The sequence below is a fragment of the Falco rusticolus genome, chromosome 7, assembly GCF_015220075.1.
Source record: "Falco rusticolus isolate bFalRus1 chromosome 7, bFalRus1.pri, whole genome shotgun sequence".
NCBI lineage: Eukaryota > Metazoa > Chordata > Aves > Falconiformes > Falconidae > Falco > Falco rusticolus.
Genome location: NC_051193.1, coordinates 47163297 through 47189430, shown reverse-complemented (window position 1 = coordinate 47189430; position 26134 = coordinate 47163297). Strand labels below are relative to the sequence as shown.

Genomic DNA, 26134 nt, shown 5'->3' with positions numbered 1-26134 from the left:
AGTTTTTCCTGTGAGTTACTCCATTTACAGCATTTTGATTTCATTTTGCACGTAGGGATACAGCTTTGATTATTGTTATTATAGATAGCTAAACATAATTCATATTTATGTCTAGAAGTCCCAGAACAAGTGAACTGGAAACCAGTAGCTTTAATATAAAGATGAATTTTCTTATTGACAGTTATAAATAACAAAAAAACAGAACAAACTTTTCAGCTTTGTCTAATAAATTCCGTGATAACTGCAACTCCTTGCAAAACTTTTTCTGGTATTGTGAAATAAATCTTGGAATATAATAGAGATAATTGAAAACACCATTAGAAGGAATGATCTTAATCTTGCATTAAAAGCTAAACACCCTTGTTTGCTACTATGCTGCTTATATAATCTAAAATGAAAACTATGCTATTCTTCAGTAATGATCCAGAATGGTTTAATTATTCTCTTTAAAGTGATCATGTTTTGGACCATCACAGCAGAATATTATAAGAATTTTAACAAACTTTTGATGCTTAATGCCACACTAAAAATGAGCTATATCCAAGTACAGAAAAAAACAGTATTTTATTTATAATCTTAGCTTAGTGTTTGAACTACAAATTCTGGTTCTAGAATTGTTTAAAATATCATGGGGTTTATAGGTTTTCACAAGTAAATTAATTTCTTGGTCGTTTCTTGGTTTTGTTTTTTGTTTTTGTTTTTTTTACTTTGTTTTCCATTTCTTCACAGAACGGTGCTTTCAGTAAATACAGAGCAAATCATTACACGGAAGAAAAAAGGCTTGATTGTTTGCTTTCTCATTTGTAAAGTTGCTGTTATTATTCCATTCTCTATTGAATAATTTCAAAAAGGGCATGAGGAAACAAAAGAAAAAAGTGACAAAATAGACTGAATCTCACCACTAGAATTCACCATAAAAATTCCCAAAGTGTAACAGAATTCTTACAAAATTTCCTAGACCAGTTCTTTTAGGGAATCAAGATCTCCTATGAAAAATATGGCAAATGGGAGTCAGGGTAGGTTGGGGAGGAAAAAGGGAAAGAGTAGGGTAAATAAGTGCAGCAAAAACAGGTTCTGAGGAATACACATAATTTTGTCTGCTTTAGATCACAATAGAATTTTTAATAAATAAATTTCTTTTTCTTTGTAAAGACACTTTTTTGAAACAGTAGATTTAGCCCAGTCATTTGTGTCATTTGTTTTATAAACCATCTTTTGTTGTCCCCACCCCCACCCCATAATGTCATAAATGTTTTAGATCTGAGTCTCTTGTACATTGTCTTTTGAGTTCATTCGGATCAATAACGGTTCATGCACTGAACTGTGTATTGAATTTATTGTGTTAACTGTTGTTGTGTGGTTGAAAGGAGACTTATAAGAGTTATAGTGATTTAAGTGCTCATGCTCTATTGCTGGCATGGGCAAGTGACTCTCTATGGGCGTATCACCTGTAAGCTCATCATCCACATTAATGATCTCTACAGTCCGTGTTGGAGCGTGATGGTTCTGCCGGTGATGCTGTTTCCTCATTTTGTAGAAAATTACTAGCATCACAGCAGCCATAAGAGTAATAGCCACAAAACAACCAATTATGATTTTGGTAGTCTTCATAACCTCATCTATTCCCGGGATCCCGTTGTTTGCGTCCGTCACAGGAATGGTGAACGTTTTTTCTGTTGATCTTGTGCTCTGTGGAGTTAGTGAGGTTGTCATGTTAGTGGTCTCCCAGTTGGTAACTGGTGTGGGCCCAACCTGCTCGGTGGTCTGTGCCTCATCCTGAGAAGGTTCCACAGTCTCTACTGTGACGGTTGAAAAGTACGTGTAACCAGGGTTATCCAGGGCAGTCACATTCAGCGTGGCAGAAGCTGTGGTATTGCCAACAGAGTTACTCACCATGCATGTATACAAACCCGTGTCTTGCACAGTTACCTTTGTAAAATTTAATGTACCATCACTGAGCACAGCAATCCGAACTCTGTATGCCCCATGCGTCATAACAGATCCATTTGGAGTAATCCAAGATACAGAGGTCAGGGAGGTCGATGCCCGGCATTTCATCTCTGCAGCCATACCTTCTGTGACGTTGAGGTCTGCTGGTGGCTCCACTATGACAGGAGCATAACACGTGAAGTAGTTCAGGTCCAGCTCACCGATGTACCTTCCTTTTAAACTGGGAGGCGTGTGGCAACGGGCACAGCATGCAGTATTGGAGGGTGCCTTGTCTTTAATCCACCAGCTGAGCCAAAGGATATCACAGTTGCAGTTCCAAGGATTGTGATGCAAGTGGATCCTTTCTAGGTGGAGTGGTGTGAACAGGTCATGAGGCAGGAGTGTTAGGTTGTTGTGTGCCAGATTGATCTCTACAAGTGACTGCAGGTTATCGAAAGCATTCCTTTCTATCACTTGAATCTGGGACTGTATCATCCACAATTTCTGAAGATGCATTAACCCTTGGAAAGAACCTGGCCGAATGGCAGTCAGGTGATTCCCAGAAAGATCTAACTCATCCAGTTTTACAAGTGGGGTGAGGTTAGGAATCTCTCGAAGATTGCACATGGCAAGGTTCAAATACCTCAAGTTGGACAGACCTTCAAAGGCACCTTCTGAGATGTATGAAAGCCTTTTCAATTCCCCCAAATCCAGCCTCCGGAGAGAAGGGATTCTGTTAAAAGCATAAGAAGGGATGCTTTCAATGGGGTTGTTTCTCAACCACAGTTCCTTCAGTTTTGACAGGTATACAAAAGCCCCATTTGGGATAGTGGTCAGACGATTGTCAAAGAGTTCCAAAGTGTTAAGATTGGCCAGACCATTGAAAGCCCCTATTTCAATAGTTCTGATGTGATTCCTGCTGAGCTGCAGGATTTCTAGGTGCCTCAGGTGTTTGAAGCTATTAACTTTAATGATTTGGATCTGGTTCTCATGGAGATTGAGTAACCGGGTGTTGGTGGAGATGCCGTCTGGTACGTCTCTCAGATTTTTCCGTACACAAATCACTTTGCTGAACTGGTTGCTGCAGGAGCAGACAGAAGGGCAAGTTTGAGCCCTCACTAGACCAGCCACCACAAGAAGCTGAAGAGCCAACAGCACCACAAGCAGGGGGTCAAATAGGGCCCTGTTAAACCTAGGACCTATCATTATCTGCTGTGGATGTAAGGTCATCTTGTTCAACATTCATAATTTATTTGGTGTTGGTCCTTCTGGAGTTTGAATAGCTGAAAGAAGAAGAAGGAGGAGAATGTTAGATTAGTCTCAAACATTTAAGTGTGCTCTCTAAGCAAAGACTTCTAAAGTCCTTCCAGTCAGCTCTACCAATTTCACAAAACTCTGCAGGAAGAATATCTACAGAAATTGTAGCATTTTGTTTCCTGTGCAGCTATGTATGCCAGCTGTAATTGACAATGAGATAAGAAAAAGCCAGATACTAGCTTTTCCTGCTCATTCCAATATATAACATATGTAGCTGGATGGCAGATAACAAGTTCAACCACAGTGGATACCTGAAAAGGAATGTTCTAACTCAGGGGCAGAGTTTAAAGAAGTGACATGGCCTCAAAAGACAAAACTGAGTAAGATAGGAATCATCACAATATTCAAGGTGTTAACCTTCTTGACACACTGTAAGACAAAACATCAGATAATATGAAGAACAAGTAGGCACTCCTCTTTCGTTTGGGTGAAAATCTTTTGCCTATACAAATGTGATTCCTGCACTGGAGTCTTAACTAGAAGTAAAGCCTTTAATACTGAATGTAGCAGGTCATGCAAATGTCAGGGCAAGGTCTTTCCTATTTCAAATGTAAAAAAAAAAAAAAAAAAAAAAAAAGCCAAATAAAACAAAAACCCAAACAAACATGATAGGCATCAATTCTTCCCTACCGTTAAACAGCATCATCCAATTTCATGGTATTTCCTCCTCAATTCTTTTGTTTGGCACCAACAGCAGAGAAACACTCATTAGAAAATGTGTGCTGAACACAGAAATAAGAACAGCCATTTAAATGCTGAAAAATATATCTCCGTAGTTTCAGAGTTGGCAGTTTCATTGGCATCTCTAAAAAAATCCTACAGGTTTTACTGTAAGGAGAAAAAGACCTTTACACTACAAATGATAATTACTCTTTTAAGAATTTCAGTACTGATTCATTTGTGGTAGTTCTTACAGCCCCCAGCCCTCAGTTCATTTTCAATCTCTGTTGCTCAGTGCAAGGTCCCTCTGTTGTAGAGATTAATGAAATTTGCTATAAATCAGCCAAAAGTGAAGCCTTATAAATTACAGCAAGCTTAAAGCATATTTATAACCTAGAGCACTCAGATGCATAATACATGTATCCAATAAAACAAAATACTATAAGGCAACATTTTTCCACTCCAGGCTCCAAACTGTTTCATTTTATGTAAAAAAGCACTATCTTTCTGTAAAAAAACATTACAGGAAAAAAATATATTAACTTGCATCTCACAGCAATTAATTTTATGAAAGTCTTTTTTTCTAATTATATATTCAGAAAATGTGGATTTGAGAATTAATTTCTGCACTTTAAAAAAAAATTCTACAACAGTTCAGAGCTAGCAAGTGTTCTCATCTTTTAATAAATTACTGCAGAGAATGCCAATATAATGGTTAAAAACCTGTGAATGGGAATTGGAAAGCTTGGGCTGTATCTGTTTGTTTGATCTGTAAGTGTTATTTATAAAACATCATTCTTGTTATGAAAAATTCACAAAACTAATGTGTTTTGCAACCTCGAGCAACTAACTCAACTTCTCTCAGTGGCTTACACTCCTGTCATGTGACTCTGCAGAATCCATCGGCTGTAGTGTTATATATTACTGCTCCCACCTCTCCATCTCTTTCCTCAGCCAACAACTGTACTGGAATCAGCTTCACCAGTTTAGGACAATGTACTAGACTAGATGAGGGGAGGGGTGATTGCTGGACACACTTCCTTTTTACTGAAGGCATACAAGGTCACTTATCTCTTCAGAGGTGTTGAACACATATGGAGAAACACTCAATTAATTACTAAAATTCAAGTTCCTTTACATCAAAAATCCAGCTGTAGTGAAACTATGTGCAAAAACTGGGTGAAAAGGACATGGTTCCCATCTTTCCTACACTGTCATGAAGAAGAACCTACCCATAGCAGTCAAAAGAATTACATCAGTGAGTCTAATATCAATTTCAGGTTCCTTAGTTAAGATCTGTGATCCAAGAACTATGCTGTTGAATAGTAATTAACCATCTTCCGTAATAATTAATGTGATTGTGCTAGCATTTTTGTTTGTCACTAGTATTTTTATTCTGTAGATTTGTCTTTTCTTTCCTTTCTCATTTTTTAAATTCTTATCCTCTAAGGACTTGGACTGGATAACAAATTCCATTAACAAGTAATAAAACAGATACAGAAACACACCAAACCAATTAGTTTACCATTTCAGTTGTGCAACGCTATTGTCTTTGCTGGAACCAAGATGAGAACTCAGCCCTCTACATCCAGCTTCAGAGCTCCCAGTTATCTTTGTGTGGCTGGTGCGGCACCAGGAGCGTGTGTGGCTTGTAGAGATGACGGGAATCTTCTGTGCTCTCTCTCTCAGACCCATTCACTATTAAATGCCAGCTTTGTGAGATGCCATATGGTTTCTCTACCTTTCTTTTTGCTACCTTCCACTCTCATTTCTGGATCCTGGGTGCACCGAAGGACCAGGAAAACTATGGGATTTGTAGAACAAGAAAGTGTAGGAAAAATAAGAAAGGTCATGAGAGAGCAAGTGCCCTCAACATCAGCCAGTGTATGCATAAACTCCCTTCAGCTGCCTCTCTGCCAGCCTACCTAAAGCTGATGATGCCAGACCACACTGCAAACACTCCAAGGCACTTCTTTCCTTTTCTGACTTCGTGCACCTGATGGTATATCCCATCATTCCCTTCACCTGCTCCTTTATCCAGCAAACCTTCTCTTTCCATCACTACACATATACTCCGTGGGTAAAAAAAATATTTTACTTGAATACACTATTTCATTATAACAAATACATTATCCAGTTATGAGATTGATCAGCAAAACTTATTCAAACCAAAACAAAAATTTCCCATGTCTCAGTTGCAAAAAGATTTTTAAAAGAAATGCTTTTCTTTTATCTTGTTAAAATAAATGCCCTACACTCCTCCCATTTTTGGTTATTGACTCAAACAATAAATCAGTCACACAGAACAGCTCTTTCCTTGTGCTGAAGGCCAAAATTGCCCATGGCTTTTACATTTCTCTTTTTCCCCAGTCCTGTGCTAGGGATGTCTCAATCAAACATATGCTTCAGAACTATGAACTATCAAAGACCTTCAGGGAATTCTGCAACCCTCAGGTTTCTGCAAAATTCAAATCTGTGTATACTTCAAATACAAGCTTGGTCACTGACTAGTTATTAGCTGCTCTGAGTGTATAATTTGAAGACTGTATCACCATTTTGTGAGATGTGGATGGAAAGTTCTAAATATATTTTCATACGTGTTGGTGTCTTTGATTCTTCTGTGTCTAAGCTGCATCTTGTTTAACATATAAGTACAGAAGATCTATATTGCCATTCCTCTGGAATGTTTTCTGAGAAGCAGTGAGAGTAAATCTTAGCTTTTGTAGCCACCATTTGATTTAACTTTGGATTTATGTACATGACTAAACTTTTTTCCCTCCTCTTTCATGATACAGGAAGCAAAATGCGGTATTTGGCGTAAGACCATGCTAACTGGGCTTGGTGCTGCTAACATAGGGGAGCTGGTTCAGAAAAGCCAATTTGACAGCAGAAAATATGCTAAGCAATTGCCTTCCAGGTCCTCACTTCCAACTGGTGATCATTCCATGAGGCTAACATACTGCAGAGAGATTCCTAGTGACAGTAGGAATGTATTAAAAAGGTCCTTTCTTTTATACTGGTGGTTTTCTACAGCTCAGAGTTTAAGTATTCAGGAAGTCTTGGAGCAGTCATTTCACATCAGGGTAATTTGAAATCATAAATACCCTGGAAATACCCTAGAAAAAAATTATCCAGCACAAAACCACAGTGGAGAATTCATTTAAAGCCTTGAAGAACATTATGGAAATATTTTAATGGGCTTTACATAAAGACCCATCTGGAACTCTGTACTAGAGTAAATTGCTATTCAATGTCTATCCATTATGCTAGAGACACATGAAGGTTTAGCTTTATAAATCCACACATGGAACACAGACCATCAACCAGGTTCTTTAGTCTTTGTTGACACTTCTTTGTCTTCTAAGTGATTTTTTTCCCCCTTCATTTTTCTAGTACCAGAATATCAACTCTATGGTCAATTCAATAACACTAGTGCCCTCTGCTGTATAGATTTAAAATGTAGTTTAAAATGCTAAGAATTTCCTTACTGCCCAGTCAGTTCCCCAGGCACCACACAGTTATTAAATGTGTTGCCAAACGTGACCTTAAGTCCATCTGTGGCATTGCTCTAATTACCAAAGTGCATATCATCTGTCATTTTAGTACAGTAATGTATATTCTCTTTATGGCCATGGAGACATACATATACATATATGGAGAGTTATTTGTTTTGGTATTTACTTCCACAGTACTCAAAAAATCTTTTTTTTAAATTGACATTTGATGTGCTTATCTGATATTTAGTCTCTATGTACTACAGATTTTCCTTTAAGCGAAAAGCATTGCCCTCTTAAGATCCAATGCAGAAGATGAAGCAAGGAATGACAGAGCTAATCTACCTCTGCAGATGTGCACACTGCAGTTTTCCTTAGGGACAGCCTGAAAGATGCAGTAGTTATGCTATTGGAAGGTAACCTTGCCAAACGTGTATGCAGAGATGTCTTCCTTATGGGCACTGTAACAAAATCCGCAATTCATTTTTCTGTTTTGTTTTTTTGGGGGTTTTTTTTTCGTAATTAGGTCTTAGGTCTGATGTGCTTTGATCTCTCTTTGTTATTTCACCAGGAGAAAGGGATTACATTCACTCTGATCTCTGGTGGATTTTCCTGTATTGGTGGGCTTTGGTTACAAAAGAGGACTTCTACACCATTCCCAAAGATCTGCCTAATGAGGTATGGCAGGTGGCAAAGACATTTTCCCAAGCTCCAGTGACCCCTAGCTGGATCACTGGCAGTTTAGTTGCTGTTGGCAACTCATCCTTAGCTTTCTGTTCAGTCTGTGGTTCTATGAATAACTGTCTCAGCAGTGGAGCAGTGCAGTGCAAAGGCCATGGCTTTATCCCAATAAAAGGTTTATGATACAGTATGATCTAACACACTTTGATTGGTGTTGTACATCTGCCATTAAAAAATATGATGTGATGCTATAATGTCACTGCATTGAAAATATAGGCAGAATTTATCCGATATCAGGTGATTAAACTATCACAGTAAATTTAAATCATCACAAGTGCATCACAGTTAAATCTCAACTAAAGCACGGTTCAACTATCACAACTCTCCCTCAGCCACGTGCCAGCAAATTTCAGGGTGAGGAGCATTCACGTCACTTTTTACAACGTTTTTCAAGCTGACAGATATGGGGATGCATTCAGAAAATGCACCTTTGCTTCCCTTTATATAGCACAGATATGTATGCTGTACATCACACTCTTTAAAAGAGGTTTTTGAGAGAAAAACCCTTTACAAAGATATCTGCATTTTTTAGTAAACAAGCCACTCTAGAGTTGCAAATTAAATGGCAGATTTCCAAACATATGAAGAGGAGCTAGGTGCGTTGAGCAGCTAATTACTCTGGGAAGTCTCTTCCAGTAGTATCAGCACTGGAGAATTCAAAATAGTGTCTGTATGGAACAGAGCATGGATTACAGCAATAAAAATAGGTCTAAATTCCAGGATGACCTTATGCAGAATTGACTCTTTTGACTATCTTTTCAAGAATGCTAAATGCTCTCAGGGTCTGAGACTGATCCCCTTTTGGCAGCAATGCCAGCAGGGGAAGCCAAGGGAATTCCCCTTTAGATACCAGGGGACAAGCACACGATATGTTTTAGCTCGACAAAATACTGAAACACATGAGTGTAAACCCTTGTCCCAGAACAGCGACTGAAATGTGGGCAGGGAGCTCCACCGGGGTCAGAAATCCTCTATCAACATCTGCTCTGCAAATGCTCCTGCAGCCTGACATGCGTGTCCCCATATGGCTGTGAAAGGCTGGGCTGATGGAGCCACACTGCTGGGGACTCACTCACCATACCCTCCCGCTTCCCACCCCGCCTTCTCCATCCTGAAACTCCTTTCCACCTGGCTGAGCCCCCGAGGACTAGAGCTTTCAGGTCAGGAGAGGTACAAACACCTCGTGCTGTTCCCTGCCCAAATACCGTACAACATTATTCTTTTTCACCATTGGATATCTTTGTCACCAACAAAGGAACACATACTATGTTCTTAACAGAACATTGCAAAAATCATGCAAAATTCGTCAACTGGGTAACAACAGACCTCATATGTTTCTCTTCCTAATCTTATTTTTTCCTTTCCTCATGGATTGGCTCCTGTCTGAGGTGTTTTTTAAAGGGACTGTTTTACAGTGAAAACGCATCACTACAGCTATATAGCTGTGTATCTTTCCCCCCATTCTTAAAACTCAGTTTTCCCTTTTCACTGCTATAGGACTTTAAAAGTCTCAACAACAGTTTAGGGAGCAATTGCAATAATGCCTAAAAACCTGGGAGATTTCAAAGCCCCGCAGCTTTTATCTATTTGGTTTTTATTTTATTTTTAGTTAAATACAGTGGAGGCTGAAGAGGGCTACATAGGCAGCCCCGCAATGCAAACTGATTGCTCATGAGACCAGATAAATCAAAACACTCACAATGCAAATTATACTCCTCTATGCATGTTTCACTGTTCTGCTCTGGAACATAGCTGGGATTTTGTGTGACCCCTTGAAGCATGTAAGTGTAGGAGGCAGGGTGGATACTGCTGTACCACAGATACTTCATGGTTCTCTTCTGCAAGCTTTTTAAGACTCAGCTGAATCACTAAGACACTGACCAGAAAGACCTAAATGTGACTGGACATATTCAATCTCCCTGAATCACCACTGATTTCAGGGGAGTTCAATCAAGGATGAGTTTGACCCAGTCTGTCTTTTTCTTCATTTCTTTTATTTTGTTATACAGAAAACAGCTTTATTTCACACACCCCATTTTCCAGCATGATTTCATGTTCCCTCCCTCATGTCTTCCTACTGTTTAAAATTTTCTCCTTAACTGCATATAACAGAAATTAACATGAAATAGACATTTTAAAAATGAGAAATTTAGTGTGCATTGATCTAGGCAAAAATATTTTTGTTTTACATGGAAATTAAGAGATTTCATAGTGTTTTAAACTAAATGAGTCTGGTAAGTCCCTTTATTTATAAATATTCTTTTACTCACAAGCATCATTTGCAGTTTGTGTCCTTATTACAACTCATAACATTTACTAATTTTATAGGAAAGTCATAGGAAACATCATACAACATGTAATGGATATTTCTTTAGGACATACTTATTTTTATTAAAAGGAATTACTGACCTTTCCCTGGATGTCACCCAAGTGGTGAAGGGGACAAAACAGTCCTAATCTCTCTGTTCAGGCTGCTTACAGTGGTGTGAATAGGAGCAATCTTCGAACTACTCGTGATGAACTAATTTAAATTCTTTGATAAAAGCCACCACAATAGAGCTTTGTATTAGTCCACCCAGCAACATTCTAGAAATTTAATTGGAATTAACTTTTAAAGTGGGTTAATTATACTGCATTAAATCTTTGTGTGGACACTCTTATTTAGAATTTAATTTAAGCTAAATTGAATCAAGGACACTATAATTTCAATTAGGAGTGCCCATAAAAAAAATGCAATTTTGTTTAGCTAGTCCCTTTTCAAAATTAATTTGGATTCATTTTCTTGAGACCCCATGTGGACATTAGGAATTTTTTGTTCTGTACTGTCTTAAGCTCAATTCAAATCAAAATTCCTTAAAGGTAAAAAGGTTTTCTACCTTATTGCTGATCCCTTGAGTTATTCAACTCCCATTTTGCTCTTCTCACTTCACTAATTCAGTTGATAAAAGTTTCTCTGAACCTTTTTTGTTTGTTTCATCTTCTATATTTTTCTGGACAGATACTTATGTAGGGGGAAACAGGCAACTGTACAGAAGAAATTTTGTAATAGCTCTGATTGATAACAGCATTCTCTTCATTACAGCAGCATGTCACTACATCTCACATGCCAACCATGATATAAGGGGAAGTCATACAAGCACCTTCAGGATTTCACTATCTTATGCCAGAAATACCTCCGTGAGCAGCAATTAAACCACAGCACATCTATAATGATTGAAAGGATGCTTTCTTAATCTCCTGGTTTATTATCGAAGAAGATCACAGATTCCCATTTGGAAGAAATCTGTGCACCACAACAAAATATGTGTAAAGGCAATGCTTAATAAAACATCATATAATATTCCAAAGCACTGGCCTAAAACACTGCAGTTTTCACTCCTGTCACACTGGAGGTCATTACTTTGAAACACTGTAATATTTCTTTGTATTAAGCAGACTAGCAGTGATTTAAGACAACGTCTATTTAAAGGTGCTACAGTGATACTTCATTTCAAAGAAACTAGTTTTGGTCTATTATAAATCTTTCTACATAGGAACATTAAATTGTATAAATTAACTTCCTTTTCAACAACATACTACAGGATCTCAAACTAGCAGGCAAAAATCTGCAGGTTAAGTATATGACATATTAAAATGTGCCTTTTAAGAGATGCAAAGCAAAAAAAATGCAAGGCTGATGGTATCCAGGATGTTAGCCCTGACTCATTACAGTTTTCTCCCTAGTCAAAACTATAAAAAGCAAACATAGGAAATGTCAGCTCAGAACACCATATAGTCTACGAATGGATATACAGTAGCCAGTTCAATGAAGAACAAGAAAAAATGTTGGCACACTATATACTTGCCCTTAAGAAAGTTTAATCCTAATCCTAGAAAACTGGAGTCTAGTTTTTAAAGTGCAAAACATCCTTTTCTAAACTACAATATGTGCATTTATCTACTGCATGTGCTAATGCTGAATATTCTTGTTACCCATACAAATCATCCTTTGAGCCTTGCTGAGCTCTTGGCCTCAGTGCATAATACACACTAAAAGACAGAAATATTTTCGTTTGATGAGCATATAATGCAGCTGTGGAATAGCAGTAGTTTCTATACTTTGGCAACAGAGATGCTCTGGTAAAATTTTGAAGTCATTTAGAAAGATTTAAAGATTATTTTGAAATTAGCAAATCAGAAGATTGTCCATTTCAGTGGCATAAAAAAATTGAGTTTGTGCCTTAACATGTGCCATTTTTCCAAATGCATTTTGCAATATCTAAAACAAAGAACACTGAGGGATGAAAGGGAAGTATATTAAAGCAGCCATGCAAAATCTGCACCAGTGCTTTTCAGGGTATGAATTAACATAGGTATCTGCCTAAATACTTCTATGCTATAATGCTGTGTCAAGAAAGGTGTCTTCCTTTTTTAAGGTATGAATTATTTGATGTTGAATTGCAGAAGTGCTTGACAGGTATTTCATAACCTTGGTAACTACAGGCTGTATTGCTAGTACGCATTATTCTAAAATACCTTCTAGGAGAAACAGACCCAGCTAGTAACTCACTAAAGCAGCTGAGTCCATTTTGCATCATTGCATTTGTAGTGACTGAGTCCAAATTACTCCCTCATTCTGCTAATAAACAAAGAGACAAAGAGAAAAAGAGACATGAGATAAAAAGTTAAGGCTGCAAATAGCCTCCAGTCTGGCAAAAGATGGTTAAACTTCTTGTCCTTGGTAACTATGGAAACCCCTTAAGGTAAGAGTGGAACACAGGCATTTTGTGGTCCGCAATTTACAAGCTGTTTATTTAATTATGAAGGAATTTGAAATTGTTAGGGGCAATGCAATTATCATACTGTGATAGCGTTTTGAGAGAAAAAAATAGGTACATAGAAATATAAGAAGTTAATTTTTTGGAAAATTACTTGTTTTAGTAATTTTCTGCAGCACATTGTTTTTTACTGAGACTTGTGATTTATTTTTTTTTTCCAAAAGGGTGTGTGGAGCCAAAATTAGTAATACAACATTTTGCCATAATATCCCTCAGTAGATTCATAGTAATTATGTCTATTCTATGCCTCACGAACAAAACCAAGGTCAGGGTGTATTTCAATTAAACCCTAGGTGTTACCAAAGTGCAGCACAGCCAGAACAGCAAGCACATTATTACCAGATCTGTCACTGCTGGGCAATGAACAGGTCACAGGTGTTCCTGCGTATGGTATTTGTACACCTTAAAATATGACAAGTGGGAAAATGTTTCCATTCAATTTAGGAGGCAGCTAGTGAAATAAAATTAAGAATGAAACTGTGGTGACTCAGGGGGGCTATAACAACTACTTACAAGTATTTTCCTGGATCTGAACAACAAACTTTGACCTGATACTTCTGTTGTTGGGAGCTGCATGAATGTAAGGACCCCAGGTCCCTTTGCATACAATGAGAGTTTTGGCAACCATCCATGTTTGATTGTATCACCTTAATAAGAAATCAAACACAAACACATCCTCACAAGCCCTCTGGAAAGGAGATAGGTAATATTATTCAGCTTACGGCTGAAGAAACTGAGGCAATAATGCATTAAATCACTTGCCAAAATTTAGCATGTGTCTACACAATACTTTGCAAACATGAGCTTCACACTCCATGCTGCCTAGATACAATGTGCATTGCTCCAAATGACAGCCACGTAGCAACTGTTAGCTTATTGCTGACTCCAGGCTAATGTGCCTCTCAGCACGGCTCCAGCCTGGCCTAAGAGCACAAAGACAGAGCCTGCCTCTGCGTGGAGCATGGATGACTCTTGCTCACAGCAGCCCACAAAAGTCCAAGTGGATATGCTATAATAAAAGGTGTCAGCAGTGCAGGCTGGACAGGGACCCAGAAATCCTGAATCACATTTCCAACCGCATGTGGACTTTATGCACATACTAAAGGGTGTGATCATCAAGTTTTAGAATACCAACACGCCATGACATTTAAAACTAAATCTGATGAAATCTTAGGAAATATTCTGTCCTATTATACAGATTCCTGTATTTATTATTCTTACCATAGTATTTGTACACCTCCAGAAACACATTAAATATCCTAAACTTGTCATTTCATCTGCATATACTTTCTTTTGTTCCTTCTCCTACAGGACTGTATTCAGATGCTGTTCTGGTTTGGCAGGTATTATCAAGTATCTGCCACAAGCTGTTGACACTATAGATTGCAAGTTTGAAGAAATACATTGTGAGTTTGAAATTACATTTTATGATATTCGCTATGCTCTTCCTTCTTGAAACTCATTTGGACTTCTCATGAGAAGCGTTCCTCTCTTCTACCCAGAGAACAGCCCACAGACACTGATATGGATCACCTGGGACCCAGTCGAATCCTTCCTACAACGGGAACGGGCAGGAACTCCTGAGGGCCTACTGTCGCCTTTCCCCTGTGAACCGTTCTCAGAGCTTCCTCTTGGCGAGTCTCTCCAATATATGCGCTATGATCTTCTGATCCTTGACCATGGGGATCCTTTCATATAAGCCTCATTTCAGACAGGGTCTTGATAATTCCTGAACTAATTTTTAAATATAAATGTTTAAAAAAACCTAAAGGAAAATTCCTGGCATAGAACTGTACAAGTACCAAAACGTGATGTTTCAAATTCATTGTCATTTGGGGCTATTGTCCTGATTTCAGCTGGGATAGAGTTAATTTTCTTCTTAGTAGCTGGTACAGTTCTGTGTTTTGGATTTAGGATGAGAATAATGTTGATAACACACTGATCTTTTAGTTGTTGCTAAGCAGTGCTTACTCTTAAGCACTTTTCAGTTCATGCTCTGCCAGTGAGCAGGTGTACAAGAAGCCAGGAGGGAGCAGGGCCAGGACAGCTGACCCGAACTAGGCGAGGGGGTATTCCATACCATAGAACATCATGCTGAGCATGTACACTGGGGTGAGTTGGCCAGGGGCTGTCAATCACTGCTCAGGGACGGCTGGGCATCAGTCAGTGGGTATTGTGTATCACTTGGGTTTTATTCCTCTCTCTCCCTCTCCTCTTCTTTACAACTGTTATTGCTATTGTTATTATTTACTTTATTTCACTTATTAACCTGTTCATATCTCAACGATGGGTTTAACCTTTTCCTGATTCTCCTCTCCATCCCACCAGGGAGGGGTGAGGTGGGGGAGTGAGCAAGCAGCTGTGGGGTACTTAGTTGCTGGCTGGGTGGTTAAACCATGACAGGCTATCCAACTAGGAAGATGTAAATCCATTGAAAAAGAACAACAGTTCACATTCAGGGAGTTATCCTCAGTAGCTGAAGAAAGAAAGGAAAGAAGGTAATAGTTAAGAGGTTCATAACTGTTTCACATGCAACTAGGCAAAGTGTCTTCTGGTACCACTGCACCAGTCCAGGGTAATATGAACTCCACCTTTCCCATCTGCAATAATGATATTCCCTCAAGTGTCAGTCCTTCTGCCACAAACGTCTGTTTCTGATCTAGTAAAGGACTGATGATGTCTCACGGACCACAGTACTTTTGAAAGATAGAATGCTCCAAAACCAGTTTCACTCTAAAGTGACGAGTTACTAATGTTTAAATTAATAAATTGCCGTGATAAGTGCATTAACCCCTGAATATGTTTGTATAAAGCATAGTCATAGGGTCACACATGTACATATAAGACTACATTTGAATTTTACTTTAACAGGTAAAACCCATCGTTTCCCTTGACAACTTACTCAAGCACTAGAAGCAAAACCAGAGACATAACTAAGTCAAATTATATAACTGTGTTGTTTACTTTGAATATTGCAAACAAAAATAATTATGCATTTTTACATCGACTTGTTTTAATTTTAAATTAATTCTGAAGTAACTTGTTAATACTGGAGCATTCTGTTTCTATATGTGCTGAAATTGGGCACTAGCACAATCCTGTATCATCCATCCAGTGTGTTTTCCTGAGGTACCCAAAACATAGTGTATACCTTTGCAGAATATATGGACTGGTTCAAGAAGTGATTAAGTAGATCTGCCTGGAAAAATTATCATTAACAAAGAAAGCTTTGGAGGCAGCCTGGTGAAAATCAAAGGCTCCAAAGGAGTTTGTGAAAAACAGTGGTAAATTATATGACTTATTCTCTTTCTGTCTAGACCATCTATAAATTGAATCATAAAAGATAAACACAGAGAAGACATCATCTTTCCAAAACTTTACACTGCAACAAGTCTTTCAGAGAAAAATAATAGATTACTTCATATTTTCATGTAGACATGTTTTTTAAATTGATTAATATACATTTATGTGATGGAGTATCTTCTCTATGGAGGTTGCTTATAGACTGCTTATTGAAATCACTGGCCAAATTCAAAGTATTATTACATCAATATGAAATTAATATCAGATCCAGGAAAGCTGGCATGTACTTCTTTAGCAAATGATCATTTTCACTGAAGTGCTGTTTATTTGCTTCAAGCTGATCAACAGGATACAAGGTCCAGTATCAGCAGTGCTGCCTGCTTGTTCAGCTGTTCAGACTTTGAAGTGCTAATACATATCCTATGTTCATGAGCCCACCACCGAGTTCCATTGTTAAATAGATGCATGAGAGAAAATGATGGTTAAAAATTAACTGCTACAGAAACCAATGGGAGTTTTGTCTTTGATTTCGGTGGGCTCAAGACTTCATCTCATATGTCAATAATGATTTGCAATATAAAGTCAACTGCACATTATTGCTGATGTAAGCACTAAGGCTTTGATGCCATTCTTTTAGCATAGTTTTAGGGAGGTGGAAAATTACTTTTAATCTAATTAAAACTGTCACATAACATAAAAATAAATGTAGTAACTGAGAGAGCTAAAAAGACAGACTTCATATATGTGAAAGCATGCTATCAAATAAAAGTAATATAATTTTTTAAAATGTTAAGGTATTGACATATTGGATTCTTAAAAAAATTCCAAGAAATTACTCTGCTACTTTAAAAATGTATAGTGAGAGAATGAATCCAAGGTTCAAAACAAATTTTAAAATTATCTGTCCAAAGTAGAGTAAGTTTGATAGCTGATGTTATTCAAGGATATAAATATGCCTATTTGCAGTAAAGCTTTCCATTACTATGCTAACTTGTACAACGACATAAGTGTATTTATCACAGACAACTGTGATACTACCATTTATTAAGGATGTTCAACATCTGCCATTGTGAAAGGTGTTTTTTTTCTTCCGTTTCCTATAACTTTGTAAAATTTTAACCATTTACAAATTAAATGGTCCATGCTAGGGATACACCTATAGTATAGTCATTGAAAGTTGTACTTTCAATTGACACACTCAATGCAGCTTTAAAGTAGCTGTCATACCTTACAGTAACAAATAGTTACACAAAAAGGAGAACATCACTAATGAAAGTGCAAGTACTGAATTCAGGTTGGTGTGGTTTTTTTTTCATTTTGTACATTGAAAGACACAGAGTTATTATGGGATCTGGTCATATAGCTAAAGACAGTATCAACACACAAAGCAGCCAATGAAGCTTGCATTCAAATACATGTATTTATACATGCCTAGGTATACCTGATACACTTTGTAAAATATAGTTCAAAAGTGTTTCCAAAAAAATCCATTCGTTTCCTATCAGAAAAGTATTTTCTGAGTTTTGAAATTCTAACCATTGCTCCAGCCTGAGTACATCAATAATATAGTTGAATGACAAAAGTGCTAATGTGTCCAGATCTCTCTGGCTGAGAACTGTTTCCTGGATTCTTACTCATACTGTCTGCTCCAGAATGATGCATGAGGATAACTATATTAAATATTTTCAGGCAGTCATTAGCAGAAGGCCATGTAAGCACTTCAAGTGGAAAATTCATTGATAATGCAGTGGGGCCCTCCACCCCCACCCCTCGAAGTATACATCTGAAGAGTTTTGGCATCATCAGGCACTCTCTCACCAGAATATTTCACACCAGTTCCACGCGGTTGTGGGCTGCTAAGATCAATGGTAAATGTACATGCTAATGTTGCATTTAACTACTGATACTGTACAGGGTATATATCCCCAGCACTGCTCTGCCTTACAGACCTAAATTACGTAGTGGACCATTTAGTCTGGAAGATTATGTAATTAATTGAGGAGTAGATTTTGCTATTTTCCTGATATTTCCAGCTATATCTACTTGTGCGAGCATGCCTAATGGCAGCTATTACCACGTAATTGGCTGTCAATGTCTGCCCTTGATCTGCAAGAATGATTTTAAAACCTGGATTTAAGCATCTTGGGAAAAACACCTTCATTTCTTTACTCATGTTGCTGTCCATATGCTCAATACTTAAGAAAGCTCAGGAAGTGACAAGATGTAATAACTGAACCAAGCTAGAACCAAAGAAGACTACAGGGAGTTATGTCTCACATTCTTCACACAGAACCACAGAGATCTCCTTGCTAGACCTGATTTCTGGACTGGGATCTAAATCTCAGAAGGATTTAATGGAAGACAGGAGAGCTGCTGAGTTTCAGAGATAAGGGGCATGTACAGATTTAAGAACTTCCTCTAATACAGCAGCCATAGATCTAAAACTAGGCTATCACTATCAGGGAGGGGATGATGGAAAAAACAAATATTTATTAATGTTTGCTCCTCTGTGGTTCTGGGGAGGGGCAGGGGGAGGTTATAGACATAGTACATTCTTGTGGCTTCTTTTCTTTCTAATTCTTTCCATTCCGGAAGTGTGAAGGCAACCTTTTTCTCTGTAATTCTAAAGAAGTTGGCCGAATTTAATCTAGTGCTCAGATAGGATAAACTGGCATTGCTCCATTCAAGTCAATGAAACCAGAATGATTTTTATTCCAGCTGAAGTGATCCTTGTTACCCTCTAAGCAAGACTGATCCATTCTTGAGGCATATCAGGAGGTATCGTATCACCTAACCAGTTGCTATGAAAATGCAGTTTTTATAAAAATGGTAAAGATAACACAAATGCTTTTGTTTTAACTGTGTAATAAAGATCTCTTCTGACTGCTGAAATGCTGAAAGAATGGTAATAATACACATTAAGAATGGATTTAGTTTTAGTTCTTAACAAATAAACTTTCCATTTTCTAAACAATAAGTTATCTCCTTTCTTTTTTTTTTCTTCCTTAGTACCATGAAATACAGAGTTGCAATGGTAGCTATGAAATAAAACCAGCAGACATAACCCCACAGTGAATGAAGTGAGGTCCATATCCCCAGACTTTATAATGTGTTGTGTCTGGTGTACATGGGATTTAGGAGGTTTTACATTGACTAATTGGTAGTAATAGCTTGCAGTTATATACTGACTTTTATCTAGAAGTTTCCCTGTGAACTTTAAATCCTACATTGACAAAAAGCATATACATATATCAGAATTACCTTATTCTCCACTGAAATCTAGCTATTTCTGAAGAGAAAAATAGCATAGCAGGTTTTTCATAGTTTACCATGTTATATCAAGAAATTCTGAAGACTGCTATCTTCAACTGAAATTAAAGACAAACTTTAGAAATGTGAGGTATATATCTATGCTCGAATTTGACATACAAAACCAATAAGGATAAACTTCCCTGCTGTTTTGGAAAGTGCATTTAAAAAAAAAAAAAAAAAGCCTAAGTGGAGTGGATTTCTCACTCGCTTGTATCATGTTAGAGAACAGTATTTCTCTCAGAACAGCACCAGAGCACTGCTGTAGGATTAGCTTGGAAGAACAATCTGCTTTTATGGAATTGCTAAAACAGCTTCTCGCAACTCTCTGTCTTGTTCAGCAGATACAACAGACATTTTTCAGGACAGACAGAAAGCTAGGCATCCAATTTGAGCAGTCTAGTACTCCACATCCTACAGTCAACAGTAACATATGCATACTGATAATCTATCTATCAGTATTTGCAGAAGCATGTGCTAGACAGTGTGTCTTATCCCTGACATTTGTCTTGAGTGAGCCAGAGCATGAGAGATCACTTGGGAAAAAGTTAGCAATGAATTATCTTACCTCTTCTTAACAGTGAAGACAAAGAATGCAAGAGAGTAGCCGTCATTTGGTGAAATCTATAAACATTCCATATCTGCTGTTTAGCTTGCCTTCAGCAACTGCTGCTTCTTTTCTTACTTAAAACAAGTAACAAATTCATGCTTAGTGGCAAATACTAGGATTTAAAGTCCTTTCTATAGGTAACCACAAGAACAAGAGAGAAAAGCTGTATAAAAATCTTACCATAATTCTTTACAGCTGTTTAAAGGGGGAGAGTTTGCTGCGGCTTCACAAAGTAGTCTAGCAATGTAACCTGCAAGACTGCAGTATACTGCAGTCAGCAAACAGCCTTAATAGTTTGCCCTTAATGTATAAAAGTAGCATAGCAAGACACCTTTCAATTTAATTAAAGGTCTGCCAGGAACTTATAAACTTTGTTTTTCCTTCTTAGAGTACTAAAACCTCCTTATAAAATTTCATTTACCTGCAGTCTGGTGTCCAAGTTGTCAGCATTATTTTTTTTTTCCTGCTTAAGTATAGTACAAATTGCTAAGTCATTTCAAAATTATACAGCAGCAAAAAGAACAGATTTTTTCATTTAATGGTTTGGGGTTCTTTTCTTCTCACCAGGATCCCTCACATTTATACTAAATACAGCTTCATTTTTCAAAATGAAATTTAACAAGCAGTACTTAAGAGTGAGAAAAGCACTTACTAGACCATATTCAATTGCTTTTCACTGCTATTCTTTATCTCCCAATTTTTACTGAAAGGCAAAGTAAGAACCTACAAAGGAGCGAGAGGAATTATTTCATTAGTGATTGCTGAACAGACAATGCAGACAGCAGACAGTACACCTGAGAGTTGGTATAGGGCTACTACTGTCCTCGTCTAGAAATTCTGATTCTCTTGATTCAAGGATTTTGAACATGGGTTTGCTGCACCTTCCTTGCAGACTGCAAGGAATAATGGCTGACTCCATTTGCAACAAAACCACTTTCACTTAGTTTCTCTCTATATATTGTGGATGCAAGGTCTATTGCAGGACACAAACCCCAAAGAGATTGCTACTTATTAATTTGGGCATCCAGTCTTTCTCTCATACATTAGGGTGAACTTGCAAATCCATCCCAATGAGCAGCCTTGTGTAGAACTTGTGCCTTATGAAGGTCCTTGGTCATTGCCACTCTGCCCATTGCATAGTGGTGCAATCATCAATAACGTGAATAAAATTCAAAAAATCCAGACTTCATACTTCAACTAAAGTGACCTGACTTTTCATCCCCCTGAGAAAAAAGTTCTCTCTTCTGAATGCACACTGATTTTTGCTATCTTGGAATGTTCCTTTAATGAGAAGTTTCCATTTCAATTCAGTGCATTAAGATCAGGTCATTCAACACAAAATTATAGTTGTGGACACTCTTGGTGTCTCTGTCCTTTCCAAAGACTATTGGATTTCTGTCACAAGAAATAAACAAAGGGAGGTTTCTAGGAGGTGTGGATGATGGTCATGAGAAATTCAGCGTTTGATACACATGAAAGTCTTCTCTCTGGAATGAAGACATTAAAGGGTACAGAGTATAAATATTTAAATTGAGTTTTTGACTCCTCTCCTGATGAATTATGACTTGTCAAAGCTATACCATAATTAACAAAAATTCAGGAGCAGTACTCAAAGGTCCCAAGTTCAAGGTTGGTTTTTTTGTTGGGTTTTTTTTTGTCTAACCAATGTTTTCTTCTCGATAGTGTTAAATCTACCTTAGGTTTACTTTCATGATCAGGGACTAAACATGTTCAAAAGAGGTTGTTTTGAACTGTAGAAATCAAGTGAGTCATTTTACCTACCCTGTTTACCCGGGCAGCTCACTCAGGGAAAACTCATGTGCCATTGACCAATGAAGTGATTAAGGGGACTTCAAAAGAGAAATTGGGATGATTGCTTCTACATGTTTCTATTACATTGCTGTTTGCCACTTGTCCCTTTAGGCAAATACCATGCCCCTTACCAGTATTACATTTTCTTATGCAATATGCAGAAATCTCACCTTTCTGTTTGGAGTTACAGATCTATCTTAAACACGAGTTAACAATGTATATTGAAGAAGATCACAGCCTTCCATTATCTTGAATGTTTGATCTTAATGAGGCCTGACAGCACTTCAACTGCATTAGAACGAAGTATATAAACCTATCAGGACTGTATTAGAAAACAGTACTCATAATCTTTGATGTTTGATTCCTTTCTTACTCATACAAAGACAAGTATGAGCTAACAGAATTCTTGTTACTCAAAGCAGCTGGTTTCAAAATCTGGAAACTGCAAAAAGGTTTTGCCAAGTGATTGCACTTTAAAAATTACTCGATAGCTGATTGAAGACCTACAGTTTATTGCCCAAAATGCATTTAAAAGTGCAGTTTTGATATAGTCTACAGTAGAACTCAAAATATTGGAGTAGGAAGAAAATTATTCATACTCATTTAACAGGGTGGAACTCTGCATTTCTTGGACAAGAAAACGGCATTTGTCCAAACAACCCACTCTTTCATGGATTTTTTTCACCCCCTATACTTATTACATGCAGTATCAGACACCTGTTGTACCTGAACAGTGGCAAAGATCAATCTCCAGAAGTTAAATGTAAACATGTTCTGGAAAAACTGCATTAAAACTTGGCTTTTGCAAGCAGTTTAGGGATTATTTACCTTATCATTTGTTCCCTCACAGCAAAGCTGAGTGGTGTGTGCGAAATTTGCCATTAGTTGCAACTTTTAGGTGAAGAAAATAGTACTGTGCCACAGCTAATGCAGTTATTCCTGTGGTACATGTAGCCAAACTTTGTGCTACAATACTGAAGATTATAAATTTACACATTGCTGCTGAAAGATGCTGGAGGGAGGTGTCATTAGTCTGAGCTGAAACTGTTTTGATCTTGAAACTCAGCAGAGTAGCTTCCTGACTCAAGATCATAGAGCTATATAGTCTTTCTCAGTAAAGGGTCAGATCATGAAAAAAAAAAAAAATCAGCTCACTCAGTTAATTACTACAGCCATATCTGGCTCATTAGTGCCACTGATTCATGTGGTGTGAAAAAACAACTGAAAAGGTTGCACCCCAGCAAACTGAACATGAAAAATGATCTTTGTAATTATGAATAAAATAGAACCATTGATTTATGGTTAATTATTCCTTTGACCATCTGATATATCTAGAACTGCAGGGGTAAATAGGTAAATGCAAAAAACATAGGGCTTGCCAGAAAAAAATATTTTTAATTTGTTTAGAAGCCATATTTTCTTTATAAGTTGCCTTCTTTTTGGTTTTTTTTTTCAATTTTTCCTTCATCTCCTTCCCCTTTCCAAAACTACTGCAACAGAATTTACTGAACAATAGCCTGTTACGCAATACACTGAAATGTACACAGTGGTTTTGATGATAATAAACTATTCAGAAGCCTGGAAATACTTTTTGCAGAGCCTGGAGATAAAAAATCTAAAGAATTTAATTTCTACAGACTTACAAGAGAGTTTTATCCATCCTACAAGATAACCCCAAACCACTATCTAAAAGAAATAATTTTTAATTAGGTTCTGAGGAGGAAATGCTGGCCCCAATAAAATCATTAGAAAAACACTTTCTTTCCACAAGAGGTTCATTATACTCCATATGTTTTCAGAAGAAAAGAAATGCAGTCCTGTTCGATTTTTACAAGATCTCTATTTTTATCATCCCTGTTAAAAGCTACCTCCTGATCATCTCACTCATATGTATTTTCTTGTGGGCCAGTCACAGATAAGCATAGATACTTGACGACTTAAAGGATTGAAGCCGACATGTTTCATGATCGTCAAATCCTTGATTCCTGAAGCAGGAGTAAGGTTTCTACCCAGTTTTGAGGATCTGAGACAGAGTTACTCATTGTAGCTTGTTTTTGTATTGTAATTTTCCTGGAGTTTTAAAAGGCTTTTTATGTTGGGTTCCATTGAGTAATATATAGACCTTGTATTTCTAAGTTAGAAAAACAACCACGTTGTGGTGCTCTCTGTCCCTAATTCAGTCTCATCCCTTTTTAAGTTCTTACTAGTCCTGCACTCTAGATAGAAATAAGAAAAATGATGGAGATGAGAAAGGGCACAATTATAGTGTGCAATGGGTGTTTACACAGAAGGTCTGAAACCATTATCAGTCCTTTGAGACAGTCCTGAGAGACTAGGATTCAACAACTTGAATATTGTGCCATGCAAATGAAACAGAATTGCTTCTGGGGAGAGGTAATGAAATGGGAAGATGAGTGTCTTTGTTACCATTTTCTATTTCATAGAATAATCATGCCTTTAAGGCTGCTAAAACCAGTTCCTCATATACTTGTTTGCCGTGTGGGGTTCCAGACAAATAATGACATTTACAAATGCCATTTTATCCTGCCAAGGACGTTAACCCGACTGACTGCTCTGTTATTAGTTGACAGAGGAATACACAGATGTATAAACATACAAAGCATACATATTTCATGGACATACACGTTTAAAAAAGAGGTAGGGACTGGAATTAAGGTCTCAAAAGAGGAAATCAACTCATTTGCCAACTGACTTACCATAGCCTAGCCTTGTTTGAGGGCAGTCACGTGATCCATTAATTTGAAATCTAATTATGCTCTACTACTAAGCACAAATGCAGGGAACTGCATGTACCCAAGGAGACATTTCAAAGAGCTTTCCTCTGTGGAACATCTGCAATACCTATTTTTAAATCAGGATCCAAGATTGTGCTTTCACTAAAATGAAGCTAATCTCTTCACAGTGAACCAAAAGAACATTCTCCTAATTAGTGGTGTCTGTATTGGGCCAGATACAAACATGAGAGAATTACATTCCAGTCCCCAGAATCAATCAAAATTTCCTTCAACTGTGTCTTGTGGAATTGGCAAATGTATCTTCCAATGTGACTAAAAACATTTTTTTTAAAAAGAAGCTGCGAACTCAGTGGTTTAATTACAGTAGCTGAAGAAATTTTTGAGTTTTGGTTCATCCTTTGGACTGAACAGCATTAGGAAACAAGCTGACCAACAAAGGCACAAAGGTCTGTATAGCCTATCTAAAATTCACCCTGCCTTTTTTAAGACGGAATCACTTGGAAAATTTTTTTTATTGAAGACCTGTTTCTTTTTAAAAAGCAGTCCTTATGACATAATTGATACCTTTACGTCCACAAAATACTGTAGGTTCTGGATTTAGTGTTTCATTTGAAAAGATATCCAGCAGCACAAGAAAGATGTACAGCTTACTGTGGCAGGGATTCAGCATGCACCAAGACAACCAACCTCCTGAAACACACGTAATCAAAAGATTTAATCTAAAAATCTGTCACCAATGGTGACATCCTTCTGAAACCTTGAAAATCAACTTACATTAAACACAACATTTAGTCTTTATTATTGCCACAGCAAATACAATTCAATCAAGATTATCACAGCCAATAAAAATCAGCAAAGATCACTATTTTGAAAATTACATGATCACTAAAACACACAAAGCACTATCAGTTTCTAAGAATAGCTGTAGATGGACAGTGCTTTTATAACCCATTAAAGGTTTCTTAATTTGTACATCTTTATTAGGGTTCCATTATTTCAACAATTTGGTGCTTCAGAAGAGCTTTATCTGAACACAGTGTTCCATACCAGTGACCCTGCAATCAGCAAGAAAATATAATGAAACAACGTTAACAGCACAGTGTGTTAGTGTGTAATTCAATGAGTTTTGTTGCTTTGGCCAGGACATGTCCAACCTGTCTGTAAATTCAGATAGGAATATAGAAAAGACATTTCACCGAGTCTAAGTTGCACGTGTCCTCTCTGGCTTTCACCATGGTTTCAGTAAGGCGTTATCACTGAAGTCAGTCTGTCATTATTACTGAAGTGTTCCTAAGTCCAACTGCAGACACAGAAAGGACTCCCGGCTCTACGATCTGTAATAGAAGTAGCTGTGCTTCCATTTCAAAGGCACGCACAGCCGGTAAA

At 37.5% G+C, this 26134-nt stretch overlaps 1 protein-coding gene across 2 annotated transcripts in view; it reads right to left on the bottom strand.

Moving 5' to 3' along the window:
• Positions 1 to 206: 206 nt before the first annotated feature.
• LRRC4C (leucine rich repeat containing 4C) overlaps positions 207 to 26134 on the bottom strand; it is a 97519-nt gene continuing 71591 nt past the window's right edge. For both annotated transcript variants that reach the window (XM_037396090.1, XM_037396091.1), the window contains one exon: positions 207 to 3212. In XM_037396090.1, the coding sequence (XP_037251987.1) occupies positions 1255 to 3171 (1917 nt within the window). In that variant the 5' untranslated portion in view covers positions 3172 to 3212 and the 3' untranslated portion in view covers positions 207 to 1254. The remainder of the gene's footprint in view (positions 3213 to 26134) is intronic.